The sequence below is a fragment of the Eulemur rufifrons genome, chromosome 7, assembly GCF_041146395.1.
Source record: "Eulemur rufifrons isolate Redbay chromosome 7, OSU_ERuf_1, whole genome shotgun sequence".
In the NCBI taxonomy this organism is placed as follows: Eukaryota; Metazoa; Chordata; class Mammalia; order Primates; family Lemuridae; genus Eulemur; species Eulemur rufifrons.
Window position 1 is genome coordinate 43,794,751 of NC_090989.1, and position 24,790 is coordinate 43,819,540.

The 24,790-nt window shown below is 38.6% G+C and overlaps 1 protein-coding gene across 1 annotated transcript in view; it reads left to right on the forward strand.

The window, feature by feature from the left end:
- The first annotated feature begins 30 nt into the window (after positions 1-30).
- Positions 31-24,790, forward strand: part of CRYBG3 (crystallin beta-gamma domain containing 3) — a 104,671-nt gene continuing 79,911 nt past the window's right edge. The window contains exons 1-2 of the mRNA XM_069472475.1: positions 31-179; positions 21,163-21,229. Coding sequence (XP_069328576.1) covers positions 31-179; positions 21,163-21,229 — 216 coding nt within the window. The remainder of the gene's footprint in view (positions 180-21,162; positions 21,230-24,790) is intronic.

A 24,790-nucleotide genomic window follows, 5' to 3' on the forward strand; every position in this document is an offset into this window, starting at 1 on the left:
TCCCGCGGACTGCCCCTGCCGCGCCGGGAGATGTCCGGCGGCCGGAGGAGGGGCAGCGCCCCCTGGCACAGCTTCTCCCGGTTCTTCGCTCCCCGAAGCCCTTCCCGGGACAAGGAAGAGGAAGAGGAGGAAAAGCCGGGGACGAGCCAGCCTCCCGCTCCCGGCCGGGACGCTGCCAGGTGGGAGTCGCGGGGAGCGTCGGGGGCCTGCGCAGACTCGTGGGACCGGGGCTCTCGGGCCAGGCTGCAGTTCGCTCGCCACTTTCTGTTCTCCTGCCTCCATTGCTAAAGTTTCCTCCTCCTCGCCCAGTCCCCAGTGCCGCATCGCTCCGCTTTCCGTGGTTGGTTAAGTCTGGGCAAAGTTCTAGCCCGGCGGCCCGGCGCGTTCCGCGGAGCCCAGCCGCGCTCCCGCCTCCCCTCCCCGGACGTGATTCGGTTCCGTTCCACACTCGCTCGGCTCTCCAAGTTGTGTGCGAAGGCCGTTCCCGGCGTCCTGCCGGCAGTAATGGGAAACACTTGTGAGCCGAGCGGAACCGAGGGCGCGATCCCACACGCACTGGTGTGGGAGAGGATCGGGGCGACAGTGGCGACGGTCAAGTTTGGGGCGTCACCTCCTCAGCTGGTATTTTGCCTTGTGATTGAGAGTTTCTCAAAATGATTTTTTAAAAAGAAGTGTGATAATGAGTTCCCAAAACTTCATCAGGCTATAAAATCCTCGCTAATTTTAGGTACCAGGGACTGGACTTTTAAGTATGACACCCTCATTCTTTTCCATCTCTCTTCAGAGACATAAGCCCCAAGTCCCCAAGTCCTCAGAAAGGAGAATTCCAGCTGTCTTGGTTTCAGTAACCAAGAGGTGCCCTTTCTCCTTCCTTCACCTCTACAAGTCCCCAAATCGATTTTTTTTTTAGATGTGTCTCATTAAAATGCCTGTTCTTGAGTCTTTTCATCCATCCCGAAGGAGATAGAGGGGTTAAATGAAATGCAACTCGCTGTCTTAAATTTTTGACGAGAAGAAAGGCTTACACTCCCTCCTCCTCAAATTGCACTGGAAGGGTGTGTTACCTGTCATGGGAAAGATACAGTCCAGAAAGCAGTGTTTACTTCAGACTTAAGATTTCATGTTGGGCTTCAAAGAAAAAACGATGGGAAACGGAACTGTGACTGTTAGTTCCATCACTCTTCAGGTTTGTGGTGTGATTTTAATCCCGTGTGTGTTCCTCAGTTTCCCTACTTGTGAAATAATTTCCATTATGACCATCTGTTAAGATAACCATATCTTTCCAAGAAAGCTCTTACTATAATTAACTGGTTATTCTCCTGGCATGTTTCAGCTATTATTGCCCTGACTGTTGAAAGTTTAAAATTCAAAGTTAACACAGTGGTTAAAAATAGTTTTGAAGTCTGACAGGTCTCAAGCAGGATGTCAGATATAGTTCTGCTGGTGTGGACAGACAGCTTGAGATGCCTGCCATCATTGGAACACTAACAATCTTGTATAATATGAAAGCAGTCTGAAAGAAATTCCAAGTAGACTCAGCAAAAGTTGGTAACTTGAGAATCAGTGTTAGAATGGAGGAAGCAAGCCAATTTCAGGCTCATGTCAGTATTGTCCTGAAATCGTGCCTGCCTCCTTGCCCTATTTTGGCTTTTTAAGGCACTTCTCATTTCTGATTTCTTTTCTGACTGGAGCTGACCACTCTAGCCGCTAGTTCCTTGTTTACCTATCACTTCTCTATTCTCATCATATCCAGATAGGCACTGACTGTGACTTTTTCACAATAAAAATTTTAGTTATGCTTATATGAACACTAATTTTGTCTTCATCTTTTTTGGAGCTTGCCAGATGTTAAGGGGATAGCAGAAATCCTTTGTGTGGGTGTTTTACTGTTTTAAATGAGCTTAAATCTTTCATTTCAAGGGTATAAACAAACACAAAGCCTTTATTGAAAGTTTAATGAAACAAATGGAAACGCTTAATAGTACCGAATGTCCCAGTAACACTATACTCTGGTGTTAACAAGATTGGAAACAGAATTGCAATTTGTCACTGTGATCTTATTTCAAAATGAAAGGGTATTTTGGCTGTTTCTCTCTGTGGCAGTAAAAACTTTAAGCCTTAATGAGAGCCAGATTTACCTTTTGTGGTGGTGGTGGTTCTAGATTCAGAGGAGTCAGTTCAGCAGCCAGACGGGCTTGGTGTGGTAGGATTGTAAAGATGAGTGAAAAAAGGGGTCCTTTCTCTCAAGGAGCTGTGAGAAACTGAGAAGACCACTTGAAAACAGTACTACTGGCACCTATCATGTGTCTGACACTTTACAAAGTACCTTTAGTAATGTTATTGACAAACCTATATTATCAATGTCCCCATTTTGCTGTAAAAATATCAGTGTTAAAGAAACTTGCCTAAAGTCACATAGCTACTTTTTACTCAGTGAACATATATCAAGTCCTGCACTGTGCCTGCAGCTCTGAACACACGGTGATTACTGTCAGCATTCTGGTTTTTCAGTGTACTCGAAATGCATTCCCTCAAACGTGTGCTGTGCAGTCTCCTTTTCTGCACTCTCAGTGTTGATTTACATGAATTTTATTATGTAACTTACACATGTACAAATACAAAATGGGACATAAGTTCCTTAAGAACAGAATTCCTTAACAGGTGAAGGACAGAATTAAAAATGAAACAAACATAATTGAGAGACCAACAAAAGTTGAATTTTCAACATTATCCTGACAATTGTGTTTTGGCTGCTCACAAAATGTGTATGGTACCAACTGGGCCAAACACCAGGTCTTTGGGGAGTGCCAAGACTGCACTACTCTGCCTCATGATACAGGTCTTCCAATATTTCCCTATTTTGAACTACAGGAAAACCTTTATTTTTATGGTGTGTTGTGAGTTATATGAGCTTCACTTGGTGTGAACACATCATTGATATATTGAGTTTGCTGCTGTTCTGATCTCCTTAACCTTCCATAATTAACAAAGTCCTGTTAGCATCAACACTGTTGTATATTCACACTCAAGTGTGGGCACTCAAATTACTTGATAGCATTCATATCTTGGGTTGTTGACCAGTTCCAGGAAGTGCTTATATTTATTTTGGATAATGTAGAAACAAAAACTGCAATTGAAGTTTTCATAGGATACTCGAGACCTCCCGGAGAATCATTGCTGCAATGTTAAGCCTAGTTTATGAGCACACAGGCATGGATTCATTAGAAGTGATGGCTCCCCGCCAGGGAGGGCTTCATGGTACAGGTGATTTAACTGGGCCTTCAAGGAATTGGTGATGTCTCTATATGTAGAGAACTTATCCAGGAAGATTGGAGTAGTAAACAGGTATTCTAGGCTGAGCAAAGGCCTACAGGGGCCTGTGATCTGTTAGGAGCTATATACATTAGTGGGACAGTGAAAGAGGCAGTAAGAAAGTTAGGTTGGAGCTGAGTCTTTAGACAGAATGGCTGTTGATTTAAAGTTCAGAGAGTTTTTGCAAAAGCCTGTTAAACAGATACTGCTGAAATGTGAAACTTGAAGGGATATTTGCCTTCTTATTTTATCTGCTTTGAGACAGTGATTGCTCAACTTCATTTCTTTGCTGTATCATGCATGATGGACCTGTTTAAAATGAACTCTGTGCAATGTTTATAACTCCTCAGAAGGGAGATAGTAAGGTAAGAACAGCATTTATCAAGAACTGAATGTGCACTTACTCCTGGGCTGGGTACTTTTACTTGCAGCATTTTATTTAAACTTCACACTCAGCTTGAGAGGTTGGTACAGTTATCACCATCTGACAACTCAGAAAACTGAGGGTGGGAGAATGCTTAGTGTTGGATGCTGTAGGCATTTTGGGTGGAACAGTTCTTTGAACTGGACTGTTTCGTCCATTGCAAGACATTTGCCCATGACCTCACCCACTAATTGCCAGTAGCATCCTCTGGTCATTGGGATAATTTAAAATACCTCCACCCAGGTGGGCGGGGGAGAGAATGGCACCACTCCCAATGGAGAATGATTTACCCCAAATCATGAGAGAAGTAAGTTTCAGGGATGAGGTTTGAACCTAGGTCTCTAACTGCCTCCAAAGCTCTGGTTATTTTTTTCCACACCATCCTGTCTACCACTCTTCTGAACTCTCATCCTTCAAAACACTTTTGAACATGTAAGTCAACGGGACCGTTCCTTACTTTGTTCCAGAATGGATGACAGTGTGGCACATTTCAGGTATCTTTCTTTAGGCTGTTACTTAGAGTGACCCAATATAGTGTCACTGATGGAAAGAAGGTAAGACAAGATCACCAGACCCAAGGTCCGGGGCTGGGTATTATTCATCTTTGTGTCCTGTTTTACCTAATTCAGATGAGGAGTGAATATGTGTTTGTTGATTGAAATGTTAAAGCTCTTAATAGTGACTTTCAGCTAGGGGTAGCACACTCCCCTCTAAGTGGGCATTTAGAAACATGGGAGGTTGTTTTTGCTTGTCACCATGGCTGGAAATGTTGAGAGGTTGGGGCCAGGGTGCTAATGGGCTGTAGTGTAGGAGGTACTCTCTTAAAAACTGTCAATAGTGCCTCTGACGGCAAGCATGAGAGCTGTTGGCCTTCAGGTTAAACTATCAATGTTGACTATTGCATCAGTTATGTGAGGAAAGGGAGCTTTATTTGAATTTTCATGGTGATTGTATTTTTACTGATTTGAAACACTATTGAAGATAATTGGTAATTAGTTTATTGAATAGGAGACTCCTGTGCCACACCGGCATTTCATACTTGCAATAGTAAAGATAACTGGCAAATTCTGGAAGTCCTCACGGGTGTATATTTTGTCAAAATTTTGGGTTCCCAGGTTAACTCAAACAAGAACCTACTCTTGTTGGCAGAGTAGAAATATTAACTGTTTTAAGATGTCAAAAACCTACCTTTTTTGAGTGATTTCCATCTCTTAGGTTTAACAGGGTGTCTACCAGATGGGTAATTTGGGGATTCTGTTTCTTGCTGTGTACATTCCTTGGAAATTGACTCAAAACTGTACACTCTGAATATGTTAGAATTACAAGTGTACCACAGATTGTCCTGCAATAAATTTATGTCATCAGGAATTCAAACTTTATTGAAAAGTTACAATAACATTGTATACAATGTAACATTATAGATAATAATGACATTTTTTAGGATTTTTATTCATCACAGTGGAAAATATGTAAAAAAGATAATAGCAAATTTTGTAAAGTAAGAGGAAAATAATATTCCCTTCAAGGCAAAATATTTCATTTCCTACCCAGAGTTCTGATGATGGTATATCTGAAGCCCAGATATACCAGAAATGCAAAATAAAACTATGGTAACAAGAAAATGTAGGTTGATGTAAATTTAAACTAAGGAAAATAATCCAGGCTATATTCTGAAAAGGGAGACTCAGCATGAAATAAAAGTTAAAGAAGTAATACTTATTTTGAATCTGTTCAATCCATAAATCAAGTAGCTGCTATGTGTCCAAAGTGCTAAGCAATGAGTAAAGAAAGATGAGTAAATGACAAGAAGTGCTCTCAAAGATTTCGTAAATTAATGCAGGAGATAAATATGTATGTCTCTATTCTTAATATGAGCTCAGGTTAAGCCAAACATGTTTTTGGAATGTGTGACTTGTTTGGCTCAGAACACAATGTTTTATGAATGTCATACATTGTATCAGAACTTTTATTGGGCTGCCAAATATCTTCTCATATTATTAACTTTTTTCTGAACATAATTTGGTTAGCATTCTTGGCCAAGCCAGCCTCGTGGGGGAGGTGTGATAGTAGCTGTACCAGCAAGGTGAAGGGAAGTATTTTCCCTCAATTCCTCTTGCTCCTCCCTGACCCCAGCAGGCTTGGCAAGTCCTAGTTGGAGGCAGAAGAGGGCATCCTTTCAGCAATCGACATTCCAAATGAGTACTGATCCTCACACAAAATGTCTTGATGTTGATAGTGAACAAGTTGAAGTTTTACAAACAGAAATAATTCATTCTTAATATTTATTTGGCAGTTGTGAATAACCAAGTAATGGTACAACTCCAGCAAGACTATCCCTCAACGTTTAATTCATGGAAGTATTTAATTGGAAATATCCTAAAACACTGAAACAACTGTTTGCTTAGTCACGTGTTGTTGTGTTTTGTTTTCCTTTTTCCTTGACAGATTAGTGATGACAAAACTGAAACACCGATTATTGAGGCCCTACTCAGATCCAAGCCCTGTGCTTGGGACTTTAAATATATAAATTTACTTAATCCTCAGGGCACACTTATGAGAGAGCTCTCTTTACTCCATTTCACAGATACATAATTTGAGGCTTTGGGAGATTCAGTAGCTAATCAGAAGTCTCATAGCATCTGTTGAGTGAAATTTTCCTTCCTGAATTCAGAGCCTACAGCATTATATGACAGTTTCTTCTGCTTAACTTGGGAAGACCCATAAGAGAAGGCTGGCCTTAGAAAATGGTTTTGAATGGGAATAAAAGACAATGGCATGCAGCTGGATGTCTGCCCAGACTGACTGGGTCAGTGCTGTGTGCAACCAAGAATTTGTAGTCCTGACAATAGAGAGAAGAAAAGGAATGTATATATACATTTATACAAATTATAAATTTATATTTGAATACATAAAAGGGTGAATCTCCTTCCAAAGAGAGATTCAAATTAAAACTATAACAAGGTACTATATTCTACCTATTTGATAAGCAAAACTCCAGTTTGACTTGGGAAAACTGGAACTGTCATACATTACTGGTGGGAATGTAAGTTGATATGCCACTTTGGAGGGAAATCTGACAAGTTGCGTTAATATTACAGATTCACACATTCAGCATTTCCTTTCTGGGAATTCCATCCGACACATGCAATTTGCAAACAGGCCAAAAGTTGCCTATGCAAGGTTAGTCATTGCAGCATTGTTTTAATGGCAAAAGATGAAAAATAGAGTAGAATCCCATTAATTGTGGACTAATTGAGAAATCATAGTATATCCATGTAATGTAAATTATGTAGCTGTCAAAAACAATGAGAATGCTTTTTATGTACTGATAAGGAAATATCTCCAAAATACATTAAGTAAAAAAAAAAGCAAGGTACAAACCATTGTGTACAGTACGTCCCCATTTGTATATAAAGGGGGTATGAAATCTGTTATTAGTATTACCTGTTTTGGGGGGGTGGGGACTGAGTGAAGGGATGAGGAGCAGGAGGGAGACTCTTCATTTCATACTTTTTGTACTTAAAAAATGTGAAATACCTATTTTCAAAATTAAGAAAAAATTGGATTAAGATATGGTAAATATCTGTGTCTAAAAGAAAAAAACGAGAATTTATTATCCCAAGTTGGCAAAAGTTTTTTGAAGAGAGAATGGACTACATTAGCTTGTTCAAGTGAGAAAAGTTCTGAATAAAGCTTAATAAATAGATAGAAGTAGTATTTATAATAAAAAGTGATTTGATATTTTGACATTTCCTACGTATGAGTGAGGCTTACATATTATTAATCTGTAATGTGAAATTGGGTGGAGTTAGCAGTTAAAGCCACAAAATTATCAACTAAACTCATTTTTATAAGGTCACTTATCATCCACCTTGACCTGCTGTGTGACTCTGGACAGGTCATTAACCTTCTCAGAATCTTTAGTTATAAGGTGAGGGAGTTGGTGCTCATCTCTAAGGTCTCTTCCAGCTTTAGCATACCTGCCAAAACTCTGTGGGGTATAAGGTTTGTACAAAATTAATATACCTAGGCCGGGCGTGGTGGCTCACACCTGTAATCCTAGCACTCTGGGAGGCCGAGGTGGGTGGATCGCTCAAGGTCAGGAGTTCGAGACCAGCCCGACCAAGAGCGAGACCCCGTCTCTACTAAGAATAGAAAGAAATTATCTGGCCAACTAAACTACATATATAGAAAAAATTAGCTGGGCATGGTGGCACATGCCTGTAGTCCCAGCTACTCGAGAGGCTGAGGCAGTAGGATTGTTTAAGCCCAGGAGTTTGAGGTTGCTGTGAGCTAGGCTGACGCCACGGCACTCACTCTAGCCAGGGCAACAAAGCGAGACTCTGTCTCAAAAAAAAAAAAAAAAAAATTAATATACCTTACAGATTAAGAAGACCTTATGTTTTATTGGAAAAGTGACATGTGAAAATGTGTTAGTTAATTCCTCCATGTGCTCCTAACATTTTTGTCATTTGATTTGAAAGCTTCACCTGTGTTTAGCAAGAATTTAGTACCACTTGTGCCAGGCACTGTGCTAGGCTTTCAAAAATCCAGCAGTGAACAAGGTACAACATGATCTTAGCCTCAAAGCACTCATGCAGTTTTGTAGGGAAGACGACGTCACACAAGCATTTCTTCCTCTCTTAAAATAAGTGCCAAGGGGACATTCAGGGGACTATAGGGGTATTTAACAGGTGTGAGCCCAATCTTGAGCATTTTTCTTAGGGGAAATTTTAATCTCATTTAAACTGTTTCTTCTGTTATTTCTGTACATGTATCTAAATAATGTTTTACTGTTCTTTCTTGATTTGTAAACTTTACACAATATGTACTGACTTCTAGTTATGGTAGATGAGCACTTAGCTATTTTATACCCTTCTACATCCCTTCACTCATCCAGGCAAAATAGCTGTTATAATTTTAGCATTAAATCAAAAATCAGTCTTTAGATTTTTATTACATTTGGATATTGTTTTCTGCTAAGCCAAGTACTATACTGTGATTACATTTCTTTGCATGATCTTCTGTGTTTTGGGGGGAATAAATTACCTTGTTTTTCATTTCTTTATTTCTGCTACTTTTAGGATGCAAAAACATATTTATAAAACTCAATGCTTTTTTCCACACCATTAAATCACATCTGTTTACTCCTATGCCCTCTGAGACCTTTCTGTTGACCTCTGGGTCTGCCTTTAATTTGTATATTAGAGCCCCTATTTTCAGATTTCATGTATTCCTCTTTCTTGGTTAACTCCCCTTTTTTGTATATCCAACAAGAAAGAGTGCATATGAGATAAATTTTTTTCAGTCTTTGCATTTCTGAAAATGATACTTTTAAATGATACTTTTAAATGATAGCTTGGGTATAAATTTATAGGATCAAATTATTTGTCAGGGTTCTGGAGACATTCTTTTTCATTCTGTGTGTTTGAGAAATTTGATGCCAATCTGATTTCTGGACCTGTTTTTGTGATTCATTTATTATCTTTGTGAATTTGGAAAATCTTGAAATCACATTTTAATCCAAGCTCTACAAATGCACAGTAATAAACCATACCTAGTCCTTTATTATTCATTTTGCTGAGAAATTGGCAGGCTCTTTCATCTGAGAGACTTACGGTTTACCATTTATGATGGTGAGTTTTGCTAAAGTTCCCTGTTTGTGGGGTTTGTGCTTTGTATACTTCTATTATTCTTGGTATTCTGGAGCCTGAAGACTTTTCTTTTAAAAAAAATTTCCAGTCTCCTGCCAAATGTCTATGTAATTTGGGGGTATGAGTTGGGGTGGAGGTTAACAGACGTTCTACTAGTCCCTATTTCCAGCCATGTTACTCATCACCTACTTGGGCCTCCAAGTCTGAGATTTTTCTGGAATTGTGTCAGTATACACTGAAATGATAGTTTCCTCTTCTGCCTCGATTTACATTGCAGTTTGATCTATTCTTTTTTAAAACATTTTTTATTAATCCAAATAATTGTACATATTTATGGAGTACATGTGATATTTTGTTACATGCATATGTAGTGGGCAAGGGAAAACTTCCCCTTTGCCCTCTGTAGGTTTGCTGAAATATCAAATGACATAAGGAAGATTAATTGGGAGAAATGACATACTAATTTATTAGTGTACCTGGGGGAAAAGCAGAGTGATTACCTGTTATCTCAGAGGGGTGTAGATGTTTATGTACTCTACTTCTTAGCGGAAAGGGAGATGGAGGGATGTGTATGATTTAGTAAATGATGTTTAGGGGAATTCCCTGGGCTTTAAGAACTACAGTGGCCTGGGACAATGGCTGTTGGGCCTGCAGGGTAGACGGTGATTTGTGACAAAAGTCTGTCCAGGTGTGTTGACAGACTTCAGTCTTTCTTCCTGCAATATGAATGAGTTCAGCTAATGAAGACTGAAGAAAGGGCCCAGAGATAATTGTTTTCTTCTTTGGCAGGTCCTTTAGGCAAATAAGTGCACTTAAGAGAACAACTTCATTCTGTGCTTTGAGAGACACAGGTTTGGAGAGAGGGAAGGTCAGAGAGATCTTTAGGCTGCTGCTTTAGTTCAACATGTCAAAGCACCATATTTTGGGGTATTGGTTTCTGGGTTTTATCTATGTTTAAAATTTTTAATTGATGTTTTGCTGGAATACATACATAATTGTACATATTTTTTACATGTGATATTTTGTTGCGTGCATACAACATGTAATGCTCAAATCAAGGTATTTACAATCTCCATTACTTTGTGTTCGATGGGATAGTAGGGTCATTATAGTTAAAAATAGTATATTGTATATTTCAAAATAACTAGAAGATTTGAAATGTTCCCAACACAAAGAAATGATAAAAGTTTTATCTATTTTAGATCATTCTTCTGCTTACTTTTCTGTCCTTCAAAAATCTATCTCACTAGTGCTTTTACCCTTCCTCTTGTTACATAGTGGCTTATATCCTATTTATTGCTTTATTGTCATTTTAGTGAGACTTTTCAATGGAACAGAGTTAAACATGTTGATCTCTCTTGCTTTTCCAGAAGCAGCTAGAAAATTTATCCAAATATCATTATTGCCAAACTTTTTACTCTTTGAGTATAAATTGAACCCTTTCACGTAATCTCTCAACAGTGGCTATTAGGAAACAATTGCTAAAAGATTACAAAACAGAGGTTTCTTACTGTCTTATTCTGTTTTGTGTTGCTATAAAGGAATGCGGGAGGCTAATTTATAAAGAAAAAGGGTTTATTAGGCTTACGATTCTGATGGCTGGAAAGTTAAGATTGGACATCTCCATCGGATGAGGGCCTCACGCTGCTTCCATTCGTGGAAGGCAAAGGGGAGTTGGCATGTGGAGGGATCACAGGCAAGGAAAGAAACGAGGAGTGGAGGTGCCAGGCTCTTTTTAACAACCAACCCTCAAGGAACTAATACAGTGAAAACTCACCCCTGCCCCAGGGAGGACATTGATCTATTTATGGGGGGGCCCACTCTCATGATCCTCTAAAATTGGGAGTTGCATTTCAACATGTGGTTTGGAGGGGGCAAACATCCAAACCATAGCACGTACATAATTATAAGATCAAATATTATGCCTTAAGTGCTAATTTCAAATAAGTTGTTGGAACAGAAATATAACTCACTGTGATAGGCAGTTTGAAGATGGCCCCCAACATATTTATAAAAAAGAGTGAAAGCATATCTTTTTTGTGTTCTTTATGACAAGCAGCACAAATGGCAGTGCTAAAAATGACATAAAAATGGTATTTAAGCACTTTCACAAGATTAGTTTCATGTAATTTCTAGAAGATTTGTTAGACATTTCTGCTTTACTCCTTGTGTTAAAATTTATACAAAAAGTGGATACTACCTCAGTGACAGATGATAATTTCCTTATAACTACCATGATTCCTATGATAAGGAATGAAATATTTTGAATTTTGTGTTTTAATAACTGGAGACAGGTTAAGTGAGATGTAAATTCTTGCCTTTTATTGTCTTGCTTATTAAAGCAACAAGGAGCATGCCTGGGCTGGAAGAGTGACATTCTTCTATTTATTAATCAAAGCTGAAAATGTGAACTGTAATAATTCTGTTTCCTTGTTCTCTAAGTAGGCAAAACAGAATCTTATTTGACAATGTTGTATATATTGTGATACAAAGAAGTTACCATTATGTAAAATTTGTGGTAATAGTATTTTGTTATTGAAATGCATTGCTTGCATTTTTTGCACTGACTTGTGTTTGCTTTCTTTTTAATCAGCTATGCTGCTTTGTACTTTTTTGTCTTTTTGATAGCAGTACATGCTTTTGTAAAACAGGTGTGAAATTATAAGAGAATCACAAAGAAAAAGCACACTCATGACCCTGCCCACTCAGAGACATGTACCATTGTTTCACATCGTTTCCTGTGTGTCTATGCTCATGTCTACACGTGTAAATATTTTTACAAAAAGTAAAAGTTCTCTTTATGATTTTGAAACTGGAATTTTTTCACTTAATAGTGCTTTAACATTTTCAACAATCATACATATACAAATTATAAAAAATAATGTAAAACTTAATTCTTAGAAAAATCTTAATTGTATCATCACTTTTCTGAATTGGTTTGAATATCTAAATGGCCAAATACAAGCTCTGCTTACTTAGAGCCTGTATTCTAATGTGGGAAGGCAGAAAATAAATGATATAAATTAACATACAATGTGCTTTGAAGTAAAAATAAAACAGGGTGAGTGAAGGGAGCACAATGGAAGTGGTGAGTCTAGGGTAAGGTATAGACAGGGTGGTCATGAAAGGCCTCTTTGTTGGATAACATTTGAACGATGACCTGGATGATATCTGAGAGTGAGGCATGGACAAGCCCGAGGAAGGAACTTTCCAGGCAGAGGGAACATCCACTTCAAAGGTCCAAGGGCAGGCTTGTGTGGCACAGATGCCAATGTGGACAGAGACACAGAGTGGAAGGAAGAGTGGATATCTGTGACATGGGGCAGGGAGCTGGGGCTAGATTTGGTAGGCCATAGAAAGGAGTTGAAATGATGAATTTACTTTTTGAAAGTATCACTTGGGCATACGTTTATTTGTATATGTGTGCGTGTGTTTTTAAACTCATGTGTATTGTCTGTTTATCTATGTCTGGAAGAATGTACAGAGGAGGAAGGATTTGACCTGGAGGTGAGGTCAGCCGAGGTCAGTGTCTGGGGAGCTCTGGGAAGGCACAATCTTGGGTCTCCAGTGACCTTTGCTTCGAACAGTTTGTCAAATGATACGTGAATGAATGCTCCATTGTAGAAAGCAGCTGTAATACTGTTTTGGGTTCACATCACAGCAAAATATTCAGGGTGTTGATTCTTTTGAGGTGGGTCACAAACATTCAGAATGGGAAGAGTGTGAGTGGATGGAGGACTCTGGGGAGAAGAGAGCAGCCACTCATGACAGGTATATGGTAGACAGCTTAGACACATCAGCCATACTGAGATTGTCAGTCTGTAGCCTGCGATTGAACTATAATTATGGGTCTTGTTTTGGGGGCGTGAGATGGGGGAACAGGAAATAAAGCAGCTTCAAGGTAGATACATAAATTATAGGAGAGGTCTGACATTATGGAGAAAAGGAGTGTCAGAAGTCTATGATTGCAAAGCAACTGAACCTCATAATCACGTCTACCTTGCCCCTCTCCTCCTGATTTTTCTCTAGAGTTTTGAAATCATTCAAATGCCAGATGTTTGAGCTAAAGTACATGCTGTTTGAGTGCCTTAAAATTGCAGCTTGTAGTTACCTTCTAATTTGAAGCCCAGAAATAGTGCTATAACCACCAGTTTTATATTCTGTTAATGGTCGTAAAAAATACAAGTACCACTCTACTGCTGACAGTCCCCATTTATGAATGGACAGTTTACCAGATGGTTGTTTGTAAATCATTGGTGTGGAACTCTGTCTTTTTCCCCATAGAATTGGACCTGCTAGATGTGACTTCAGGCCAGTGCACAAAAGTCAGTTTAATCTATAACATAATTGCACTATCATATCAAACAAAGAACTACAGATCTTGTCATGTGAAGCCATGTTTCTAAGAAAAATATCCCCACGGTAATGTAGATGAGACCCCCATGTCCTTCGGGAAGGCGTGGGGATGAAGTCCATACTATATTTAAGGACGCAGGTTAGGGCTAAGAGGATGAAGTCTAAGGGAATAGAGGACAGGCCCCCTCAGGGACCTCAGTAACTTTGAAATAAAGGACAGTAGACATTTTTGCCTCTGTCATGATGTCCTGATGCTGGTTTTGAGTCTTAGTTGCTTTCTTGGTAATAGTCTTTCTCTCCCTTTACCACAAAAGCCTCAGGCTTAGTCTGCCTGTTTCTTTTTCCACTCATCCTACCATTGTAGATCACAGCAGCATGGGATTTTAGATCTGGCAGAGATCTCACATCAACCAGTCTGACTCTTTCAATGTACATAATTGTAAACTCAGATCCAGAAAGAAAAAAGGTGCGTTTTGACTAGACTGCATTTTGTCCGTAATGTGCTGTCGCTGAAACAGGCAAATGTTGATTTTGAGTTTTTGCAAAGCATTTTACTGCTATTGACAGTGGGAGAGGGAGTAGGTAGGTAAAGATCCCTTCTGGTTCTGTATTATTGTTCATGTAGTCCAAGGGAAAGTCTCACCTGGAGGACTGAAATATGATTTGTTCACATTTCAGGGGATGGCTGGTTTCTGGCTATTTCTAGGGTTTCACCACAGGAGTTGGGTCAGGTGGGCTCTGAGGCAAGAAGCAGCATTGCAGGGAGGGAAGGCCTAATGAAGTTTCAGCAGAGGGGGAAATGCTGCTTGATGGACCAGACTTCTGGAACTAGCAGAGTTTTATATTAGTGGGGTAAGAAAAAATGATGGAGAGATTTGTCTTGATCCTCTTTCCATGTCCTCAACAATGTTGCTGGTTCCTCTACTGCAGAACACAGCTTGTGCAGTGGAAGTGAAGGTCTCCAGTGGGAAGATAATTTCGGGCAGCATCAGGCTGAGTGGGGTAGAGAGCAAGGAGAGAAGGTACATCTTCAGCAGAGGACCCTGGAAATGGTGAAATGTCCTCATGGAGAGTGGGTTGGGGGTGTTGTTTAGATGTAAGGACATTTCCAAATTAGGGACTACTTTATGTGAAGTGACCTTGTGTTTCGAGGATGCTCTGAATTACTGTCAGTGATGTCATTAGCACCAAAGATTGCCTCCTCTCTGGAAATGGCAAGAAATCATAGACTCCAGCATCTGGAGAGAAGTGGGCAAGCCTCTGGAAGATGGTTATGGAAGCTGTATTCAGGTCTTTAACATTTCTAGATTTTTCTGATGCAGCCAAAAGTATGATGTGTGAGAGAGAGGGCACAGGAGGAGGAGGAGGTACCCAATATGTGTTTTCTAGGAGGGAAGGGGTGGGGTGAGGAGCTTTACTCTTCCTCACTCTGCCTTCACCGCTCTCCACTAAGTATACCTGGTGTTCCTGTGAGTCCATCCCATGACCATCAGGGAAGTTGCTTTCTTACCACACGCAGAACTGACTCTGGGAGAAGCCCAGCAGCTTGCCTGGTGCTTCAGTTAGTGGTATGGACTGAAAGAAAGGGATTTTTTCCTTGTTGGTCCTACTCTGTACTTTCAATGCTCTACGTGCTCGTTAGGGCAACGGCTCTTTCCTGGGGCCAGGAGCTCTGTTTAGCAGTAGTGTTGGAAAATAGGTAGTGTCTCACATGAGTGAGTTTTGTAAAAATTGTTACCTATTCTTTAAGTATCAATGCTTAGCACATTAAGTAATGTTAAGTGGAGATCAACCAATCCAGATTTTTCTCTTCACTATAAAACTATCAGTCGTTGGTTTCAGTGTGAGAGGCTCTCGGACCATTATTTATCAATAATGTGGTAAAAGGGTGACCTGCATTGGAACAACCTGGCAAAGGGTTTGGTGGTGGAAAATGTAGATTCCTGGCCCCCGCTCCAGTGGGATTCCTTGACAATCCGGCCCAGAACTCCGTTTTAGAAACACAGTTGTCCCGGTGATTCTGATGCATGTAGATACAGGTTCTGAAGGAGTGAGGGCAAGGACCTTGTCTGGTTCACTCATTGTTCACCTCCCAGCACCAAGAACAGTGCCTGACGCAAGTGTACACTACACATGTGTTGAGTGGGTGAGTGAGTTCTTGGGCCCAGTTTTCTGCTGCTTATCTGCTGTTACTTAGGGAATCTTATTAGAATTTAATACAAAATAAGCGTATAATACATGTAAGTGACAGGTTAGGACTTCTCCTCTATGTAAATTACTTGAACTTTAGAATGTTAAAGTGACCCACTTTTTTTTTTACGGCCCAGAGTTTTGTTTTATTAGGTTATTAAGTATGAAATGCTTAAGTACCGATTTCCTTAAGTACTAAGCCTGACAGTTGTTATCTCTGACATTTCAGTTTGACACTTTTTTATTTTTATGGTGAAGGTACATCCTCATTCTTTCAAATGCCTGTTTGGTTTATGATTATCTTTTAAGTGTTGTTTTTTTTTTTTTTTTTTTGAGCAATTTTTGTGAAACCATGGTTAAGTCAAAAATTCATCTTATTTTTGAATATGAGTTCCTTTGTGGAACCAGTACTGCGCAGACAGCTCCACATATCAGTGAAGTGTTTGGAAAGGATGTGGCTAACGAATGCACAGTATGTCAGTGGTTTGAGAAGTTATATTCTGGTGATTTTAATCTTGAAAATGAGCTACATGGATGACCTGAGACCAAGGTGAATAATACGGAGCTAGAAGCTGTAGTGGAAGTGAATCCATCTCAACCTATGTGTGAATTAGCAGCAAGGTTTGACATTACTATTCCAACAATATTGAACCATTTGAAACAAATGGGCAAGGTAAAGAAGCTGGATAAATGGGTACTGCATGAATTAAATGAGCATCAAAAGAGAAATCATCTAGAAGCTTGCTTTTCTTTGCCATCATAACGTAAAGGTGAACCATTTCTATTCTGTATTGTTACATGTGTTGAAAAATGGATCCTTTTTGACAATTGCAAACAATGGTTAGATAAAGATGAAGTGCTGAAACACAGTTCAAATCTGAATATTCATCAGAAATAGCTAATGGTGTCTGTTTGGTGGTCCAGCACTGGTATTATCCACTAGCCTTATGAAACCTGGTCAGTTGATTACAGCAGATGTCTACTGCAACCACTTGGATGACATGATGAGGATGTTTGCTATTAAGCAGCTGAGATTGGTCAACAGAGACAGGTCAATCCTCTTGCAAGACAATGCTCGACCACATGTCGCACTAACAACACTGCTCAAACTATAGAGGCCACACTTGGAAACTCTGTCATCCACCATATTCACCAGACCTTGCACCAACTGACTACCACTTCTTCCAGGCTTTGGACCACTTCTTGCAAGGGAAAATATTTAATTGTCAACAAGCTGTGGAAAATACCTTTCAAGGTTTCATCGCCACTTGCTCTCCAGGCTTGTTTGCTGCTGGCATAAACAAGCTACCATTAAGGTGGCAAAACTGTGTCGGTAGTTTAGGTGCATACTTCGATTAATTGTACTGCTTCTTGTTTGAGATATAATAAACTACACTTTTGATTTGAAATCGGACATTTCATATTTAATGACCTAAATATTTTATATCTGGCACAAGGTATGTAAATGGTAAGTGGCTATAAGTTGGATTCCTTGTTTTCAACTATGGTCTAAATAAAGTTGCTTTAAAAATGAGGAGCTTCTCTGTTACATTGACCTTCATATTTGAGCTATTTTGAAAGATTAATTCCCAAATTTTTCTTAGCTAAGTAAGATGAGGCTATTCAGAAAGGCAAGTAGTTTTATTTGTGCCTACGTGTGATTATGATTCCTGCCCCTCACCCCATGCCATGAGCAAAATGTGTGCTTTCTAAAAATATTTCTATTGAAATACCCCTGGGTCCCAAAGGGGGTTAAATTGTGAGCAAACAATAGGAACAGATTGTCGTTTTTCATGAAGTTTGAGATGAACATGATTCTCTTTCCCTCATTTTTAAGAGTCTGAAAGTACCATTCCAAGGCTTTTGAATCTTTTCTGTTATTTATTTATTTATTTATTTTTTACTAAGTAGAGATCTAAGTATCCAGTGTTTTAAATATCTTTAGCTACTGTGTTCTTATTTTTTTTGTTTTATTTTTAAATCCACTGAAAATGACCTTGTTCCTTTGACTAATTTTTTCCTACCTGCCCCATTCCCTGCTTTATATCTTCAGAGAAAGGTAGTGCAGAATAGGAATGGCTGGTCTATTCTTTCAAGAGACTTATATACTACCCCGTTATGCAAAAAAGATTAATGTGGATTATTACGTTGTCCCAGTGGAATAGTGTTTTCCACTATGAAGGTAAGCAGGCACTAATGGAAATTCTGTTATATTCTTTTTATTCGTCTCACAAATGATATTTGATTGCTTTTACAGTGCCAGCCACAGTGCTAGGCTCTGGGATACAGACAGGAATGATACATTTTCTGAATTTAATAAGTTCACATTCAAGTTGGGCAAATGGACAACCAGCCGTTAGAGTAAGGAGCGGTAAATAAATGTAGTAGAGGTATAGCTGGGTGTAGTGGGAACACAAAAATATATAAGCAAAGCTGGAACTCAGTGGGTAAAGGATTAAGAGTCAGGTAGAGAAGGATGTTGCAGGCAGGGGAGTAAAGTGGTGGTTTGCTAGACTGTGAACTTGGCATATTTTAGCAATATTAAGTGGTTCTATGTGACAAGTGTATCTGGATCCAGGTCATGAATAACTATATTTATGCTAAGGACTCTTCATTTTATACATCAACTGACGGAGATTTGTTGAAGGATTTTTAAACCCAAGAATGTCATGATTATATTATCTCTTGCTTTGAGACAGCTATGGGAAGAATGGATAGAAGCAGAGCAATTCTAATGATACAGGAGACCAATTAGGAAGGGATTCTAATAATGTAGAAAAGAAGTGTTAAAATCATTAACTAAAGCAGTGATTTTTATCGCTAAATTTTAAAATTTTAAAATGTGTTGTTTGGTTTAAAAATCAACACATTTTAGAATTTTGGTTTAGCAAATAAGAATCACGGAACTTAAACATGGGAAATAAATTCCAAAGTTTTAAGTATCAAATAATATTTCTTTTGGTTATTTTAGCTTTCAGTGTTTTTGTTGTGTGTTCAATACTTACGTGCTGATTTACTGCTGTGTTTTTCTGGAATTTTTGTGTGTGTTTATAGTATGTACTTGGAAGTAATTACAGCTACTTGAAAAGACTGAGTTCTGCCTTAATGCCGTGAACTCAGAGCTGCTTTTTCTGCAGAGCTTTTGCCGTTTTACCATTTTCATTTCTGGTCTCAGGGAGTATGTTTATAGAAAGCTCTGTAAACACTCTAAATGAAGTAGAATTTTGGGAATCTTGAAGCAAGATTCTACTAGAAGACTAACTGGCGGTTGTGTGTTTATATAGTTTTTAGGCAGGTTATTCAAAACAGATTGTAGTTAGAGAATTTACTTATGAAATTGTCAAAGTCAGTAGTATTCTTAATTATACCCCAAAGCCTTGCAACGTGCTATTTTTACATGTATTTTGCCAGTATGTTTTTATTGATTTGAGCTTAAATAGGCCAGTATCAATTCACATTTAATTAAAAAAATTAATTGTAAACAACCTTGTGGCAAGAGATAAGACTAGTAAAATAGAAAAAAAAAAAAAAAGATAAGAACCTACTCATTTTTAAAATAGCAACCACTGAGACATTCTTATTTTATAAATATGTATATGGGTTACAATTCTGTTTTATACAATATTGTTCTTTTACTTTTGTCCTCTGATTTTTCCTATAGAATTTTTCATGTGTTTAACACACAGCTCACATTTATTTATTTATTTTTACATACTTGCTTTTCCTATTGACATTTAAAAGCTCTAAGGGCCCAGCCTGTCTCGTTGGTCCATGTGTTCCTACATGGAATCTAGGACTTAATGACATTTTAATTCATGGTATTTTCCAAGTGACATGACCTGTCTTTTGTTCCTGTGTGGATACTCTGAATAATGACATTGGATCTTATGGATAGAAAATCTAAGTGGCATAAATCTTGTCCTCTCTTTCCATCCCATCTGCTTTGGGATGGCCTTCCTCTGATCTGAGCTACAGACATTTCCTCCTTTATGTCCTTCCACCACCAGTGAGCAGGATTCCACTGTCTTGTCCACTCTCAGTCACCTTCCTGCTTACACTTGTCCCTTTCCTGAAGGCTTTGAAGACTTCCCCACTGCATGTAAGACAAAGATCAAATTCTTTAATGAGTTGAACCAGTTCAACTTAGACTGGCACCCACTAACCTCTGGTCTCATTCTCATCTCTTGCAGGATTACCTCTGCCTGTCACGAGTTCTATGCTCAAGTCATGTTAAAAACAAACAAAACGTGGTTTTGCAATAGTGCCATATTCTGTATTACTCCCTGCCATTGTCCCTCCTTTGAGGGCACTTTACTGAGTAGGCAGAATGAGTTGTTCCTTTTTCTTCTATGCTCCATGGTATTTTGTTCATTCAGCAGTTATAGCTCTTACCAAACTGTATCATTAAAAGTTTGTGTATCAGTTTCCCCAACTAGGCTGAATTTTGCAAAACCCCAGACATACTCATTTGTATATTCTTAAGGCCAAGCACAGTCCTTGGCAGGAGGGAGACATCTGTAGAGTGGAGCTACTTCAGTGCGTCTCAGGTTATGAAAGTATGAAAATGAGACAGTGTATAAACACAGAGATAAATATTAAGATCTAAAATGCATATGTGCTGATTAGCAAAGTAGTTATGATGACATCTTATAAGGCATCTTTGAAGGTATTCTAGACAAAAGACAATTAAAAGTCACTATCTGGGAATCTGAGTTTTAAGGTGTCATCTGGAACATACTTGGGGATAGATAAGCCTCCACCTGTTTTTGAGTATTCCCAGATTTACTAGATGAACCTATATGTTTATAATTATTTTCCAAATAGAAATGTGTTGTATTCCAAATAACACTCAGTGTAGGCATTAAAAAAGATCAGGCTGTGTAGAACTTTCAATAAAATCTTAAGAGTGCCAGCACTTTCTGAGGTTATGACAGTCATACATTGGTGCTCCTTTGTTCAGATGCATCATTACTGTGATGTTGATTATCAATATGAGAAAATATGAAGCATAATGAGCTCGCAAAAGTTTCTAAAGCCTGGATGAGCATTTTTTAATGTGTTTTTCAAGTTTAGAGATTCAAATCCATATATTCTTAGCGTGACATTTTGTATATGAATCTTTGGGCATTGCCAATAATGGGCCTTTCAATTTTTTGTTTACAGAAACTGTACGAGTTTAGTAATTCTATTTTAATTTCAGAAGAAACTGTGGTTTTTGTTTTTCAGTGTTGAAAATGAACCCATGAACACAAGTCAGAAAAAGGAAAATGTACTTTCGTCAGAAGCAGTAAAGGTACGGTTTTAATTTAATATTATTTTATGTCAAGCAGATATTTTTAATTCCTGTTCATTCTTCCTTTTAGATTCTGTCATCTTATTTTACATTTCAAAAAGAACGCCATATTATTACTTTATGTGGAAATGCAGCCCGGCTCTGTGGGACACTTGCACCGTGAAGTGGGGAGGGGGAAGAGGGCAGAAGGGCCCTGAGAAGGGAGTGTGCAGAGTGGGGTTCTAGGCTCTGCCACTAACCAGCTGTGTGGTCTTCAGCTGAGGCATTTAACTTCTTGGTCCCCTAGTTTTCTAATCTGTAAACTGGATCACATGACCTCCATAGTCTCTTTTCCCTGGGAAGTTCAGGGATTTATGTCATGTTTTCTGAAATGTGAATAGACAGGTACTTGGAGGGGGATAGAAGTTAATAAAATGTTCCTACATGTCCTTGCTACGTGTTGGATATGTTTGGTCAGCTCACATATAAACTGGCCTTGGCTTCTACAGGACAGGCACATAAAGTATATAAGCTACACACCTACCTAGACAATTATCCGAGTACTTGAAAATCCTTGAAAATCACTAAAGCTTACAACCTCTTTTTTTATTCATAAGTGCTTTTCTAGAAATTTGCAGTTTCCAATTTCTGGGTATATGATCATGTTTTGGTAGCTGTCCCATAATTGTGGCTTTTTGTCCCAGCTGCTTTCTTGTAACATGATTTGTGACAATCAGTCAAGGAGAAAGTTTGTACTTTCCAGGGATTTCGGGACATATTAGCTTGGTCAGTGGAAAGACCAAAAAAATCATCCGAATTCTTCATTACTGATATGTTTAACATTTTAAAAAACTATATAAAGTCCGAGTGGACTAAATATGTTAAAGATAAAATTGTTTTCATTCTTTTTTTCCTGCCTTTCCTGTCATAGTAGAACATGTAAATATTTACTTTATGGAGAGAGAAAAAAAATCAGCACCACCTTGCTTCCCTTTCCTTTGTGAGTTTGGCTTCTAAATTCTGCTATGGATGGTTTTATAATATCTCTCACCTGCTTCTCTTCTGCATCCAATTGTTAGCCAGCCTGCTGGTTTACCATCATATGGGCTCTATAGCTCCCTGCTCTTCTTCAGTTTTTGTTTGCCTTGAGTTGCTCAAGTTACTCAAGATTTTCACTTCCAATGCTATATGTGAAACTTTGTCCTTGCGTAGTTTCTCAGGAAGGCTGTTACTTCTGAGATCTCAGACTTGGAAGTTTCCTTGTTTGCTGACTTTTGTCATTCCATCTCTTAATCTCTCATTGCCTTTTAACTCACTCTTGACCTTCCCCAAGCCTTTCTGCTTTTCTTGCTCCTTTCTCTTCTCTTGGTCTCTACCTGTTTCCCTATTCAGCCACTACCTGCTGGTGTACTGTTTCAGCTATACTTTCACTAAAAAAAAAAAAAAAAAAAAACTTCAGTCTTCAAATTTGGATGAATTCAGCTTCTTATTTACAATAGTCCTGTTTTCTAGAGATTTGCTCTATAAAGTCACATCTTTGTAGATTCAGTAAATATATTAGGTTATCAAGTATGAAATGTCCAATTTTCTTAAGTACTAAGTTTGACAGTTGATATCTCTGACATTTCACTTTGACACTCTTGTTTTATGTTTATTGTGAAGGGATATTGTCAGTCTTTCAAAGACATGGTTTGGCTTGTGATTATCTTTCAAATTTTTTTAGAGCAATTTTTGTGAAACCATGCATAAGTCAAAAATTCATGTTATTTTTGAATATGAGTTCCATTGTGGAACCAGTGCATCGCAGACAGCTCAAAATATCAATGAAGTGTTTGGGAGGGATGTGGCTAATGAACAAACAGTATGTCAATGGTTTAAGAAGTGCCATTCTAGTGATTTTAATCTTGAAAATGAGCCATGTGGGCAACCTGAGACCGAGGTGGATAAGGATGAGCTGAAAGCTGTAGTGGAAACAAATCCATCTCGACCTATGCATGAATTAGGAGCAAGGTTTGATGATACTATACCAACAATATGGGACCATTTGAAACAAGTGGGCAAGGTAAAGAAGCTGGATAGATGGGTACCACGTGAATTAAACGAACATCAGAAGAGAAATCATCTCGAAGCTTATCTTTCTTTGCTATCATAACATAAAGGCAAACCATTTGTACACTATATTGTTAGTGTGATGAAAAATTGATTCTTCTTGACAATCGCAAGGATTCAGTACAATGGTTGGATAAAGATGAACTACCAAAATACGGTCCAAAACCAAATATTCATCAAAAACAGCTAATGGTGTCTGTTTGGTGTTCCAGCGCTTATACACTATAGCTTCAAGAAACCTGGTCAGTTGATTACAGCAGATGTCTACTGCAACCAGTTGGACAAAATAATGAATATGCTTGCAGTTAAGCAGCTGAGATTGGTCAGTAGAGACAGGCCAATCCTCTTTCATGAGAATGCTTGACCACATGTCACACAAACAGTGCTGCTCAAACTATAGAGACTGAACTTGGAAACTCATCCACCGTATTCACCAGAACTTGCACCAAGTGACTCCCGTTTCTTACAGGCTTGGGACCACTTCTTGCAAGGAAAAATATTCAATTCTCAACAAGCTGTGGAAAATGTCTTTCACAGTTTCATCACCACTTGCTCTCCAGGCTTTTTTGCTGCTGGCATAAACAAGGCACCGTGAAGATGCCAGAATTGATAGTTTAGGTGCATACTTTGATTAATAGTACTGCTTCTTGTTTGAGATATAATAAACTCAACTTTTGATTAGAAATCAGACATCTGGGCCTCCATGCTAATAATCTTTCCTATCCATTCTTAATATCTTGGTCTTGCTAACATCCTTTTCTGTTTGTTCTTAATATCTTAGTTTTGAGTGCCCAGGATAATTTCATTTGGGGATCTTGGTAAGTATCTGGATCCCTAAGTAAATACCACTCACAGTCATGAGATTGTTTTTCTAATGTTTGAGGCTACAGGGTTACTCATACACAGACACTCCGGTTATCCCATAATAGAAAAGACCATGGCACTCTCTCTGGGGTAGCCTGAGCAGTTTGGCCCATGTAACTTTTTTTTTTGCCAATCAGCTGGAAACTATTGGAAGAATTCCTTCAGCCTAGCCATGCAGACCCAGTTGTTCAGGGGTGACTGCTACCAGGCATCAAAACAAATGTGTACTTTGGTAATGTCAACAGTCAGCCCCATGCCTTTTTTAAAAAAATAGTTAGCAATAACATTTATTATCTTGCTATTTTGAACAGTCTCAACTGAAAATTTTTCATTTAGCAAGTGGCATAAAGCAATGCCATTTGTTTTCTTTCTAATGGAGAGTTTCTTGAAACAGCATTTTAGTGCAATTTGACATTTCTCGCCATGCTTCTATCTTGTTTACCTGAATTTTATGATGTCTTTTATGATAAGGAAAAAAATGTGTAGTATTTTCAAGTCTGAATTATAACAGATTTATGTATAATAAATATAGCCTTATATACATTGTCTTTTTTGACCTTGAGATACCAAATCAGGATGTCAAAAATTGTTGATTATAAGGCAAGTTTG